The 13,817-nt window shown below is 46.9% G+C and overlaps 1 protein-coding gene across 1 annotated transcript in view; it reads left to right on the plus strand.

The window, feature by feature from the left end:
• Positions 1–13,817, plus strand: part of abca1b (ATP-binding cassette, sub-family A (ABC1), member 1B) — a 45,885-nt gene that overhangs the window by 17,420 nt on the left and 14,648 nt on the right. Inside the window, exons 9-34 of the mRNA XM_047353671.1 lie at positions 2,798–3,038; positions 3,271–3,410; positions 3,724–3,840; positions 4,045–4,233; positions 4,416–4,621; positions 6,624–6,800; positions 6,884–7,106; positions 7,320–7,541; positions 7,630–7,834; positions 7,929–8,039; positions 8,173–8,347; positions 9,269–9,400; positions 9,491–9,768; positions 9,853–10,073; positions 10,164–10,239; positions 10,321–10,571; positions 10,780–10,831; positions 10,913–11,035; positions 11,114–11,262; positions 11,340–11,464; positions 11,541–11,639; positions 11,725–11,914; positions 12,421–12,515; positions 12,599–12,631; positions 12,711–12,816; positions 12,957–13,031. Coding sequence (XP_047209627.1) covers positions 2,798–3,038; positions 3,271–3,410; positions 3,724–3,840; positions 4,045–4,233; positions 4,416–4,621; positions 6,624–6,800; positions 6,884–7,106; positions 7,320–7,541; positions 7,630–7,834; positions 7,929–8,039; positions 8,173–8,347; positions 9,269–9,400; positions 9,491–9,768; positions 9,853–10,073; positions 10,164–10,239; positions 10,321–10,571; positions 10,780–10,831; positions 10,913–11,035; positions 11,114–11,262; positions 11,340–11,464; positions 11,541–11,639; positions 11,725–11,914; positions 12,421–12,515; positions 12,599–12,631; positions 12,711–12,816; positions 12,957–13,031 — 4,011 coding nt within the window. The remainder of the gene's footprint in view (positions 1–2,797; positions 3,039–3,270; positions 3,411–3,723; positions 3,841–4,044; positions 4,234–4,415; positions 4,622–6,623; positions 6,801–6,883; positions 7,107–7,319; positions 7,542–7,629; positions 7,835–7,928; positions 8,040–8,172; positions 8,348–9,268; positions 9,401–9,490; positions 9,769–9,852; positions 10,074–10,163; positions 10,240–10,320; positions 10,572–10,779; positions 10,832–10,912; positions 11,036–11,113; positions 11,263–11,339; positions 11,465–11,540; positions 11,640–11,724; positions 11,915–12,420; positions 12,516–12,598; positions 12,632–12,710; positions 12,817–12,956; positions 13,032–13,817) is intronic.

A 13,817-nucleotide genomic window follows, 5' to 3' on the forward strand; every position in this document is an offset into this window, starting at 1 on the left:
TGAAACTGCATTGTAAGAAGGCAGAATCAGCTGAAGGTCCTCAGAGGAACTCTGTGGTGCAGAAGAATCATCAGCCTGAGTTGAAACATCTGCATGTAGAGCTTAGGGCTCCTCTGTGGGAAGGATCTGGACTGGGTTCAGGCAACCATGAGGAGCCAGAGGAGGAACCGCAGCTTTTCAGTAAATGCAGATAAGAATGGAAGCAGGGAAGCTGATTGGTAGCTTCAGGGTTCAGAGAAACTCCAACCTGAACACCTTCAGATGGTTTGTGAGTGTTGGGAACAAGCTGGGAGAGGAAGGATGGGAAGAGCCCAGACGGCTGAAAGTTCATCTGAGTCTGAGTCCTAACTGATAGGAGCTGCTCTGTAGAGGAATATTATCAGTTCTTCTTGTCGATCCAGATTTTAAAACGTTTGGACAACAGACAGAACTTTCTTCTGAACATTCAGTCCAGAACATCTGCAACTTGCTTTAACTTTAGATGTGCTGTGTAACTGGTTTGATGAGACTGGGTTCTATCAGGAAACTGGGAATGATGGGATTCTCAGAGGGAAGCTGTGAGGCGGGCTGAACTGAGTCATCAGCTTAGCGGACTTCCTGGACCTCCTGGACTCGCTGTTTCTCTCCATCTCTCAGATGGTGTTCAGGAGCAGACGTTGCAGCTCATGTGACCTCTGATGGAACATTCAGGATCCTGTGAAAACAGCAGGTGATTGGACAAAGCAGCTGCCAATCAGATCAGTGAACTCATGAAGGAGCGCGCTGAACAGAACAGAATCGAACAGAACTGTCTGCAACATTGTTGCAGTCGTTATGCTTCAGGTGTCAGGTGGTCCTACTCGGCACGTCGATGATGTCCAGCTGAATGGCCTCTAACTACCTTGTTGCCCTCAGCTGATGGATGATTTTAGTAGTTGCACAGATGCATCAGAGCTGAAGTTCAGCCTGATAAATCTCCATCAGCCCGGTTCTGTCTGCAGCACCAGCTGATCTGGTTTTTATGGTTCTGATGCTAAAGCTCCATTGGAGCAGGAAAACTACCTAGAACTCTCCAGTTCTCTTTCCATATCACAACTAAGATCATCTCAGGGAACGTCACCAGTCAAATGGGTCCACTTCATAGTCTAGACCCGTGGAGGGAGATTACATGATCCTAAGGTCCAGAGAAATAATAATAAGATGTCCATCCAAGGAAGCCCAGCAGATTGTGTCTGATCTTTGAGTTTGCAGCCTTTCCTTACCCTGAACCTCAACCAAGCTTTTCCTCTGATCTGGAAGTCCAACATTCCAGATTCCTTTGGTAAATAACGGATCATCACCAAAAATGACCCGGTTCCCTCCGAGCCATTTTCTAAATCGATGCATAAAGATGATCCTGACATTCCATCTAGTGAAGCAGAAATGTTCCTGTCAGGTTCTCCTCTGCCAGCTGCAGATGTTTCTTCTGGATTCTTGTTATTGCTTGCAGTTCTACAGAGGTGCTCATTAGACATTAGCTGCAGTGTTCTGACGATGAGGAGCTGCGTCAGATGTTTGCTTGATAGTTTGAAGATATCAGTCAGCCTGGATTCCTTCCTGCTTGTATTCTAACTGCTGATGATCTGGAATCTCTGGATAGTGGGAATGATGTAATGTTTTATTCCTGTATGTGACCTAGATCTTCTGGAGATGACCTTTGTGATGAAGCGGTGCTGTCAAAATAATCTCAGCTCAATGAATAGATCTAACAACCTCTCTAACGTCACCTTTAGCGCCTCCCACAGGGGGAAGCAAAGCAAAGGAAGGAGAGTTCCTGCAGATGAATCCATGCAGTTGATGATTTGAAGATCTGGAGCCACAGTGAGACCCAGCGGTCTTGACCCGTCTGCTGGGTGAGAGCTGAAGTTCTTGCTCTGAATCCAGCCACATAAATCCAGAACTAACTGAAGCTCGTGACCGGATGCAGGATGGGAACGACGTCTTCCTTCTGACAGATGTGACTCAGAAACTGAGTTGCCTGAGAACGTGGTGAAAACCGTGGTCTGTTCCTTCAAAGCAGTGGCTTCTGAGATGGTTTCACTTCTGCTTCCTGATGGAGCTGACCTGGAGTAACCTCAGACTCATATGCTTCAGCCCAGAGAGTTTCTGTTTGTTCTTGCAGATGTTTGCTCCTACAGATGTTCCTGTTGTTCTCTCAGATCTTCTTTTGGTCCTCTGATCTTCCTAAGCTGTAATGATGCCAGTGAAGCGGCACCCTCTGATGTTGGGTGGTTTATGGAAAGCTTTGGCTCACCTTCTTTTTAAGGAATCCATTCTTCTTCCTTCCAGAGGGAGATATATCCTCCAGAACCACAACTGTCTTCATTTCTCTATTTATCGAGCACCAAGGTTCTGTAGATTAAAGAACATAGTTGAAGATTCAGAACTCACATGGTCAACCAGAACAGAAGAACTGGTTTTGGGGTTTCTTCATAGTTCTGGGATGTTCTTACCTAAACTTGGTGGTGACTCCAGAGCTTGGAGACCACAGTAGAGAAGGTCCTGTTTCTTTTTGATTTTTAGACAGGATCTAGAAACCTGGAGATGAAGCTGGCTGATAATCAGAGGGTTCTGATGGGAGGGATTAATATAAATGCTCCATCGGTCCACTCACAGAATTATGATTCTGTTCGGCTCTTTTTGTTCTTAATTCTGCAACTTTTCCCATCTTGTTTCTTCATTCTTAGTTCTAGATCTGTTGACCCATAACTCCAGAACTAGAGGGTGCTCACCTTGGATCCTCAGCCCAGTCTTACCAGTCTCTCTGGTTTCTCTGCAGCTGGCCGGGATGAAGAGCTGGGTGGACCTGAGGAACGAGATCGTCTTTCTGACGCAGAACGCCACATCTTCGCCCAGCGCGCTGTACAAGGCCGTCTCCAGGATCGTGTGCGGTCACCCTGAGGGCGGTGGCCTGCAGATCAAGTCGCTCAACTGGTACGAAGACAGCAACTACAAGGCTATGTTCGGGAACCACAACAGCAGCGAGGACGCCACCGCCGTGCTCTACGACAACTCCTCCAGTGAGTCCTGTCTGGTTTACTGGTTTCATGCAGCAGTTGCTTGTGACCTTCTGGTCCCATCTGATCCGACCCAGCTCTATTAAACCGAAACCTATAGAACCTTGTGCTGCGTTTAAAAACAGTTTGGTAACTGCAGTTTCAGACTAGAATGTGACGGGGCTGTCTCCCAGCCTGGTTCTGATGCTCAGACGTGTGTGTGTGTGTGTGTGTGTCTGTGTGTGTGTGTGTGCAGCTCCGTTCTGTAACAGCCTGGTGCAGAACATGGACTCCAACCCAATGTCCCGGATGATCTGGCAGGCCCTGAAACCTCTGCTGCTGGGAAAGATCCTGTACACCCCCCACACCCCTGCCACTCAGAGGATCATTCACGAGGTATGATGTCACTTCCTGTCAGACTGCAGCTGATTGGTTTGTTTTTAATAGTCTGCAGAGATACAGTTGGTCTTGCTCACAGAACATATTGTTCTGTTAAATTGACTTCATGCAAACATAACAGACAAACCCAGTTAGCAGCATGTGGACAGAACTGATTTTTAACAGAGCCGAAGCAGAACCGGAACCACAGCTCAATCAAAACAAAAGTATGTTCTGCTACAGTGGTGGTCTGGGTCAGGGTTAGACATAAGGTGAATCTGTGCTGCAGCCTGAGAAAAAGGATCTCTGTGTGATTCTGTGGTGCCTTCAGGTGAACCGGACTTTCCAGGAGCTCGGTGTGTTCAGGGACCTGGGTGGCATGTGGGAGGAGATGAAACCCAAAGTCTGGGACTTCATGGAAAACAGCCCGCAGATGGACGTGATCAGGGTAAACAGGCGCCGCCCACCACTCTAGACCGCTATCATTATCACAGACGTGCTACAGGAGGAGGCCGTAAGAGGCTCCGCCCAGCAGAGCAACTGTTCTGCTCCACCCCCTCTATCATCATTAGAATGGAGAAACATTAATTAATGTCCTTCCTAAACTCCCTCTCTCCCTTCCTTCATTCTCTCCATCCTTATTCCATCTCAGACTCTCCTGAAGAACAACATCACTGCCAGCTTCTTCCACACTCAGCTCGCCAACACTGATTGGACCGTGGCCGACATCTCCAACTTCCTTTCCAAGCAGCCAGTGGAGCAGCCCGGTAGCGCCCTCACCTGGAGGGAGGTGTTCAATGAGACAGACCAGGCCATCATGAGCATCTCGCGGTTCATGGAGGTCAGTGAGTTCCTGCTGATTCTGATCAGGTATCACGCCTGACCTGTTGTGTTTCACATCAGAAAGAACTGAGACACGGCGACTTTCGGAAGTGTTCTGTTCCTAATGGACTGCATTATAACCGCCAGCTGGATTTCTGGTGAGTAAGATCACCTGACCTTACCTGTCAATGTCTCTGTCAGTGTGTGAACCTGGACAAACTGGAGCTGGTCTCCAGTGAAGAGCAACTCGTCAACCGCTCCATGCTGTTGTTAGAGGACAGAAAGTTCTGGGCGGGGATTGTTTTTTCTGATATCGCTCCCAACACCACGGATCTTCCTCCAAAGGTGGACTACAAGCTCCGCATGGACATTGACAACGTAGAGCGGACCAACAAGATCAAAGACGCGTAAGTCGCGGTTTCTGATGGTTTGTTCTGTGGCTCCAGTTTACTCTTGAAACTGGTTCGGGTTCCCGGTCCTGCTGTTGTGATTATGAATCTGAGAATATTATTTAATATTTAATATTAATATTTTAATATTTTATCAAATAATATTTGGGTCTGTTAAGGGTTGTCCTGTGAATACCAGCCCAGTAAGGCGATGGTATTAGGACAGAATAGAAAGGTGTGAGATGAGCTCTGACATTATTGAACAGCATAAACTCTGCACATATATGGAATAAATTCACACAATTTCTTAAAATACAAGAATTTATTAACAAAAATAAGTCAACTCAAAGTCAAACATATTTCAATCAACAAACTCTAAAACAATCCAACTAAACTACCAATCAGAATTAAAGAATAATGAAGACTAATGGGCTATGTACAATATAAACAAGTTGATTAAAGATGATTGATAATTATGACCAAAAAGAGTGATGCAACATTACCATGCAATGTTTATGTTTGAGAACCAAGGATTATCTTGAAGAATCTGGAAATGAAGTTAAGTTAGTCTTGGAACCAACTTAGACAATAATCAGCAAACGTTTAGACAACCATTCACAATGTAAGATCAGATAAAATATTATTTTAATAAAATAATGTTTTAAATAATGATCTGCTGAATAAAACCAACCTTCTGGATGAATAATTCTCAACGGTGTCCAATTAACTGCCTTTATTTATTGAAATAATATTTGAAGAAATATTAAGGGAGTATTTTGGAAAAGAGCCAAATCTTTCTGGAGAAATAGGGCTTAATGGTGTTTACTTAGTTATCAACTTTAGTAAATGATGTTCAGGGACTATTATTCACTAGCTTGAAAATTAACAACCTTTCTTTTGAATAGTCTTTAGTAGCACATGTTCTCTACCGGTTAGCCGTTAAGCTAACAAAGAAGCTAATAGCTTAGCACCAGAATCAACACATACCTTTAAAATACCAGGGTTAATAAAAGGGTTAAAATGCATAAGCGCGGACGGTGCGTTATGAGCAATGTTCTGTTTAAAATCACCCTTTAAATAAAGTTTGACTTAACTTTAAAAACATGCAAAGAACACAAACCAGCACATATACTGCAGATCGCCTGCTAGCACTAAGATAGCTGAGATTCACACAAATAAAACCAAACTTTATAGAATTAAAACGTTCAGATCATTTCATCCTAACTGTTAATCTTTTTATTATTTGTCTGCCCAAACCTAACCTCTGACCATGGTGAGGAAACGTCCAAAGTCAACAAGCGGTTAGCTTGGTAGCTTCGCGGGGGGTTGAAGGTGCGTTCGCTCTGAACAAAAGGGTTAGCTCCGGAGCTCTAGCTGGGCGGCCAGTACTGTCCGCTGCGGTCTCTGCTGTCTTCCTTCCAGACTGGGAGACCACGTCTTTTCAGGGGCTTCTCTCGAACACCGTTTGCTTCTGCAGGGCTTGGAGAGAAAGTCAAGCAATGCTTATACCTTCATTTCCTCTTTATGGATGAAATCACCAGATACACAAACAGTGCTTCACTCATACTTAACTTGTGCAGATGATCGATGATCTTATGACACTCTTGGATCCAGTTTGAAGAGTTTATGTCTCTTTGCCAGCAAAGAGACATCAGCGCGCTTTTCTCCTCCTATCCCGATGATCACCGGTGTGGAAGAAGTCGACTTGTTGGACAGGGGTTGCTCTTATTCAGACAGTGGCATCATGGGAAGTCTGCTGTTGTTCCTCAGTTGCTGGAAGTCAGTTAAATGCAATTTATTTTGAAAGTTCCAGAAAAGTTTGTACTGGAGTTTAATGTTGAAATTCATGGCTGTGGGTCCCAACACTGCTTAAACCTGGTCCTGACTGCTGGACAGTCTGTAAAAACGAAAACTGTAAAAAAATGTTCTGCTCAGCCCTCATTTAGAAGCCGTTCTTCCTTATAATGGTTCTATTCTTCCAGACTTTGATGTTCCAGATGTTATCTGTCTTCTTCGTCAGGTATTGGGACCCAGGTCCTCGGGCTGACCCGTTTGAGGACATGCGGTACATCTGGGGCGGGTTCTTGTACCTGCAGGACATCATCGAGCAGTCCATCATCAGAGCGGTGACTGGCACCAAGGACAAAACCGGAGTCTACATCCAGCAGATGCCGTATCCGTGCTACGTGGACGACATGTGAGTCAACTTGTAACGAGTCAGAGTACCGACTCGTCTTCTCACGCTCTGTCTCAAACGTCTTCTTGCCGTCTCTGGTGCAGCTTCCTGCGGGTGATGAGCCGCTCCATGCCGCTCTTCATGACCCTGGCCTGGATGTATTCGGTGTCTATTATCCTGAAGAGCGTGGTGTATGAGAAGGAGGCCCGGCTGAAGGAGACCATGAGGATTATGGGCCTGGATAACGGCATCCTGTGGCTGAGCTGGTTTATTAGCAGCCTGGTTCCGCTACTGATCAGTGCCGGGCTGCTGGTGCTGGTCCTGAAGGTAACACACAGAAACACTGAACCGGCCCTGAAACTCCTCTCAGTATTTTGTTTTCAGTAGTTTTCAGACTAAGGTTGGAAATGTGCATCTGAATGAAGCAGAAGACTTCAGGACCACCTTTAGTCTCACGAGACTAAAGCATAATGCACAGCACCATGGCTAAACAGATTCTTGCACCATTTAATCTTGATCATTGTGTTTTGAACTTTGCAGAAGGGGAACCTGCTGCCTTACAGTGACCCTGGGATTGTCTTCTTGTTCCTGGGATCTTACGCCGTGGTCACCATCATGCAGTGTTTCCTCATCAGCACAATGTTTGCTCGCGCTAACCTGGCGGCTGCCTGCGGAGGCATCATCTACTTCACCCTGTACCTGCCCTACGTGCTCTGCGTCGCCTGGCAGGACTACATCACATATGGAGTCAAAGTGTTCGCTGTGAGTCGGCCCACTTTTCCTTTGGTTTGCTGTTTTAGCTCTGAGTGTTGATTGGTCAGCATGGGTCACATGTCATCTTGTCCTTTAGAGCCTGCTGTCCCCTGTGGCGTTCGGGTTTGGTTGTGAGTATTTTGCACTGTTTGAGGAGCAGGGAGTTGGGATCCAGTGGAAGAACCTGGTGTCGAGCCCTCTTCAGGAAGACAAGTTCAGCCTCCGCACCACCATCATCATGATGTACTTCGACTCCTTCCTGTATGGAGTCTTCACCTGGTACATCGAGGCGGTCTTTCCAGGTAACATCCTTTCTTAATCTGTCTTTTTTCTGAAAGGTTCTAGCTTCTCAAAGCTGGTCAGCCAAAGGCTGAACTTTGTGCTGGCTGTCTTCAGGTCAGTATGGCATCCCTCGGCCCTGGTACTTCCCCTTTACTAAGTCATACTGGTTTGGGGCGGAGGGAAAGTCCAACAAAGTTCCCCTGAGTCGGAAAGGAAACGCTACAGGTGAGAATGTTTAAAGACTATCTGTAACACCTGACAGCATCAAGGAAAAAACTATATTAGAACTATATGAAACTTTAATTATGAAAGACACTTCCTGAACTCTGGAGTAAGGTGTGTGTGCGCATGTTTACAGCTGTGTGTGTAGAGGAGGAGCCAGCTCACCTGGAGCCAGGAGTCTACATCGAGAACCTGGTGAAGGTTTACCATCACGGTAAGAAACTAGCAGTGGATGGACTGACTCTTGGATTCTATGAGGGACAAATCACTTCATTCCTGGGACACAATGGAGCTGGAAAGACCACCACAATGTAAGTCTTGGACCTGAGCTGTTATAACCCTAATCCCAATGAAGTTGAGACGTTGAGTTAAAAAATAGCTAAATTCATGTTTGCAACATGTTCCAACAAAGCTGGGACAGGGCAACAACAGACTGGGAACGTTGGGTCATTCCACAGGTTACCTGGAAACAGGTGAGAGTCATGATTGGGTCTAAAGGAGCCTCCCTGAAAGGTTCAGTCGTTCACCAGCAAGGATGGGGCCAGGTTCACCACTTTGAGAATAACTTTGTGAGCAAATAGTCCAGCAGTTTAAGAACATCGTACCTCAACGTATAATTGAAGGAATTTAGGGATCTCATCATCTACAGACCATAACATCATCAAAACATTCAGAGAATCTGGAGAAATCCCTGCAGCAAGGAGGAAAACCTACACTGAATGGCTGTGACCTCTGACCCCTCAGGAGGCACTGCAGTAAAAACCAACATCATTCTGTAGCGGATTTTACCACGTGGGTTCAGGAACACTTCAGAACCTTTGTCAGTTAACACAGTTCATCTCTACAGGTTAAACTCTACCAAGCAGAGACAAAGACACACATCAACAACAGCCAGAACGGCGCCGGCTTCTCTGGACCGAGCTCAACAGCGTGGCTTCGTAGTAAAAGAGTTCTGGTTCTAGACTGGCCCGCCTGCAGTCCAGACCTGCCTCCTATTTAAAATGTGTGGAGCACTATGAAGATCAGAGTATGACAACAGAGACCCTGGACTGTTGAGCAACTGAAGTTGTTCCTCAAGCATCAATGGGACATAGTTTCATCTACAAAGCTGCAGCAATTAGTTCCTCAGTTCTCAAACGCTGACTGAGTGTTAGAAGAAAAGGTGACGAAACCCAGTGGTGAACATGACCCGGTCCAGCTTTGATAGATACATATCCTTATTCTTCCTGTAGGTCCATCCTGACCGGCCTGTTCCCGCCCACCTCTGGGACCGCCTACATCCTGGGTAAAGACATCCGGACAGATCTGAGCGCCATCAGACAAAGCCTTGGCGTCTGTCCTCAGCATAATGTCCTCTTCAGCATGTAAGTTGTCTTAGTTCAAGCAACTTGTTGAAGAAACCTGTTTCTTTAGTTTGTCATGTGACTCAGTCTGTGTGGCCACGCCACCTGCAGGCTGACAGTGGAGGAGCACATCTGGTTCTACGCCCGGCTCAAAGGCCTGTCAGAGGAGCAGGTGTCGGGTGAGATCGAGCACATCCTCCAGGACACAGGGCTGCCTCACAAACGTGGGTCCAGGACCAGCACCCTGTCTGGAGGCATGCAGAGAAAGCTGTCGGTCGCCTTGGCCTTTGTCGGGGGGGCGAAGGTAGTGATCCTGGATGAGCCCACAGCCGGAGTCGACCCGTACGCCCGCAGGGGAATCTGGGACCTGTTGCTGAAGTACCGACAGGGTAAGGCTCTCTGGTTGGTCAGGTTTATCCCGCTTCTCTTTGGTTTTTCCCTCCAGCCTGATTACATTTCTCTTCTCCCATCAGGACGGACCATCATCCTATCCACCCACCACATGGACGAGGCAGACATTCTGGGTGACCGAATTGCCATCATTTCCCATGGAAAGCTGTGCTGCGTGGGCTCATCTCTGTACCTGAAGAACCAGCTGGGAACAGGGTACTACCTCACACTGGTGAAGAAGGACCCGGAACCCTCTCTGAGGTCCTGCAAGAACTCATCCAGCACGGTGTCCTTCACCAAGAAGGTTTGAGACACTTGGCCCACAGTAGCTGTGTGACTCTCTGTGGGGGTTCTCCTCCTCCTGCTGTGTTTTTAACCCGCTGATTTGTTTTAGGATGAGGAGAGCGCCTCAGTGAGCAGCAGCGACGCCGGACTCGGCAGCGAACATGAAAGTGAGGCAGCCACCATTGGTGAGCTCCCTGCTTCTGTGCAGCGTTTGATCCGTTCACCCTCAGGTGGAGATTATCCATTTCCCGTGTCTCCATCCTCAGAGAATGGCCCGGCTGCCTCCATCGGCTCACCCCCTTTCGTCCCACCGGACTCCTCCTTTGTTTCTAGCCTGATCCTGCGACATGTCCCGGCCGCCCGCCTTGTGGAGGACCTGGGACATGAGATTACTTACGTGCTGCCGTACAGTGCCGCCAAGAATGGAGCCTTTGTGAAGCTCTTCAAAGACCTGGACCTGAAGCTCCATGAGCTTGGCATCTCCAGCTATGGAGTGTCCGACACCACACTGGAGGAGGTGCAACTCAATCCAAACCCAGCATCTCAAACAAGCTCTCTAGTTTTTCTTGTAGTTAGAAGTTTGTTTGCTTGTAATGTTTTTGGTTTTTCAGGTGATATTGGGTTTAAGGATGAAAAAGTCCTCTAAACACAGAATCATCCCTGTTTATCAGACAGGCAGATGTTTCACCACACTGTCTAAGGATTTTAATGTTTCTGGTTGGTAGATTTTTCTGAAAGTGGCTGAAGATAATGGTGTGGACACTGAAGTACCCTCAGGTGAGTATGAAGTAGGCCATGAGTGCTGCTTCCTTCACAATAAGAGTCTGAAACCTGTTTCAGGCAGTTGATCTGTTACAGATGGGACAGTTCCTGTTTGGAGGCGCAGGAGGACTCACGCCTTCGGAGGAGGAGACAATCAGAGCTGCCTGAGGCCGAACACCGAGGACGACAGTAACTGCAACGACTCTGATGGAGATGCTGGTAAAAACCAAGAAAGAACTGTCCATAACAAACAACATGGTGTGTGCTTATGGTCACGTTACCTGTGTTTCCCGTTAGACTGTAGGGAGACGGACTGGCTGAACGGCACCGAAGGGAAAGGCTCATTCCAGGTGAAAGGCTGGAGCCTGAAGAGGCAGCAGTTTGTGGCGCTCATGTGGAAGCGTTTCCTGTACGCGCGGCGCTCCAGGAAGGGCTTCTTCGCTCAGGTACCCTCACACCTATGACTCACCTTCCTGTAGCTCTGCCAGTGTGGACCTAACATCTGAGCCGTGTGTGTGTCCAGATTGTTCTTCCAGCTGTGTTCGTCTGCATCGCTCTGGTCTTCAGCCTCATTGTGCCTCCCTTTGGGAAGTATCCCAGTCTGGAGTTGCAACCATGGATGTACGAGGATCAGGTCACCTTTATCAGGTACACTGCAGTCCCCCCAGTCGAGCAGTGTTAAGGTCTGGTGTGCCCACTCGAGTCTGACTCTCTGTCCCAACAGTGAAGATGCTCCAGGAGACGCCAACATGCAGAAGTTACTGGACTCTTTGTTGGATCCTCCAGGCTTTGGTACTCGTTGTATGGACAGATATTCAATCCCGTAAGAACTCCATCCATCAAGAAGGAATGCTTAGCGTCTTCCCAACACCACATTTTCATTTTTCTCTGTTTGACACACCCATTAGGGAGTCACCCTGCACAATGGGAGACGATGACTGGAACACCCCAGAGATTCCTGAGAGTGTCCAGCAGCTGTTAAGCTCCAGAAACTGGACCATGGAGGATCCGTCTCCGGCCTGCTCCTGCACATGTGATGGCAGGAAGCGCATGCTGCCGGACTGCCCTGCAGGTGCCGGTGGACTGCCCCCCCTGGAGGTCAGGCCTACTGAGAACTAAGTCCACTCTTGGTTGGTGGGGTATATGGATATCATGCTGTGTTTTGTCCTGATCCGATTAGATGCTGCTGATGTGTCTGAATCCATCTGATTCTGATGCATTTTAAACTGCAAACATGGAGTTCATTAAAGGTGTTAGAGTTATCGATTCACCTAGCTGCAGCTGCAGAAACACAAGTGTAGAACCCCAGCTGATGATTCATTCAGAACACAGCTGATTCAGAGCAATAGGTCAGTTCCCTTTCCTGATCAAGAAATGGTTCTGAACCAGAACTGAACCGACTTGTGACAGAGGGAGATGATGAGTGAACCCAGTGCTAAAGCTCTTTCCTTCAGCTGCTGCTGCCATCTAGTGGAACACCAACCAAGCTACAGTTGGGAGTGATGAAATGTTTTAACATTATTTTATTAGTCAGCAGAACCAACAGTTCTGTTTCTTCACATGTTGGACTTCATGAAATGACGACAGCGTCTGTTTGTGTTCAGATGAAAGTAAGTGCCTCAGACACCCTGCAGAACCTGACAGGAAAGAACATTTCCGACTACCTGGTGAAGACGTACGCCCAGATCATTGGGAAGAGGTGAGGCACTCAGCATTCACCTGGATAAACACACCTGAGCAGGTACAGAGTTCTGGACTAACGTTTTCTGTCTCCTCTCACAGCCTGAAGAACAAAGTCTGGGTGAACGAGTTCAGGTCCATTTCTGCTTCTGTTTCAGCCATTTTTTTTATCAGTCACATGCTTGCAGATGCTGAAGTCTTCTGCTCTCTGCAGGTACGGAGGCTTCTCATTGGGTGCCAGGAGCACACAGGTTCTTCCACCAGCCAATGAGATCAATGATGCCATTAAGAGGGTCCGAAAGATCTTTGAATTACAGAAGGTCAGTGAGAGGAAAACCAGAGCTCATAGGAATCAAACCAGATTTTACTTCTAGAACCAGTGAAATACTGGACCTCAGAACCAGTCCTGCTGATCCTTCAGGGCTAAAAATAGAATTTCTAAAATATTTGTTGTCCGCAGGGATCTGCTGCTGACCGATTCCTCGACAATCTGTCCGGCTTTATCAATGGTCTCGACACAAAGAACAATGTGAAGGTAGGACCACAACCAGGTTCTATTCTGGGTTTCATCTGACATCTTCAACCTAAAATAAAAAAGGGATACATGTAACATTTTGATTGAGTTTAGACAGAGAAGCTTGTCAGAAACTTTACACGTTCTTCCTGACCATATTTGGAACGCGCTGCTAGCTCAGTGAGGGGGGCGGGTTAATTTGCTTGTTTGCAGGACACCATTTAGGCATTTTTCATGGAAAATAGAGTTTTGTAGGAAACATTAAAGAATATTGTGAATCTACAGGAGCCAGTCAGCATCTGTCACCTCTTCTTATGCTGCAACCTTCTTTCAGCATCGAGTCCAGTTTGAGCTCAGAGATGCTCCACAACTCAATGTTAATCAGAAAAGCATGCTGTGAGCATATCTGCTGATGTGAACAGTCTCTCATGTTACCCTGGAAACAAACATTAAGCAGGAAAAACCTCACCACACTCCTTCCATGAGTGGTCCGGCATTTTCCCTTTCCTGTCAGATTGTCCTTCTTTTGTTCTGAACCACAGTACTACGATTACATAAGATTCCTTCACTAAGAATGGGAAGAGCTTTCAGTTTGTAGATGTTCAAAGCTGGCAGAGACAAACCCCAACTAGATTTTGGTGCGTTCAGCAAACAGATTCCCAGGTAAGAAGAAAAGACAATATTAATGAATTATGCCATCAGGATATAAGGCTGCTTAATGTCAGAAATACACAAAGGATTTGAAGTGGGTGCAGAGTGGCAACATAAGAGCTTCAAAACAGCCCAGAGAACAAACTGGATCATGTT

Source organism: Girardinichthys multiradiatus, chromosome 23, assembly GCF_021462225.1.
Source record: "Girardinichthys multiradiatus isolate DD_20200921_A chromosome 23, DD_fGirMul_XY1, whole genome shotgun sequence".
Classification (NCBI taxonomy): domain Eukaryota; kingdom Metazoa; phylum Chordata; class Actinopteri; order Cyprinodontiformes; family Goodeidae; genus Girardinichthys; species Girardinichthys multiradiatus.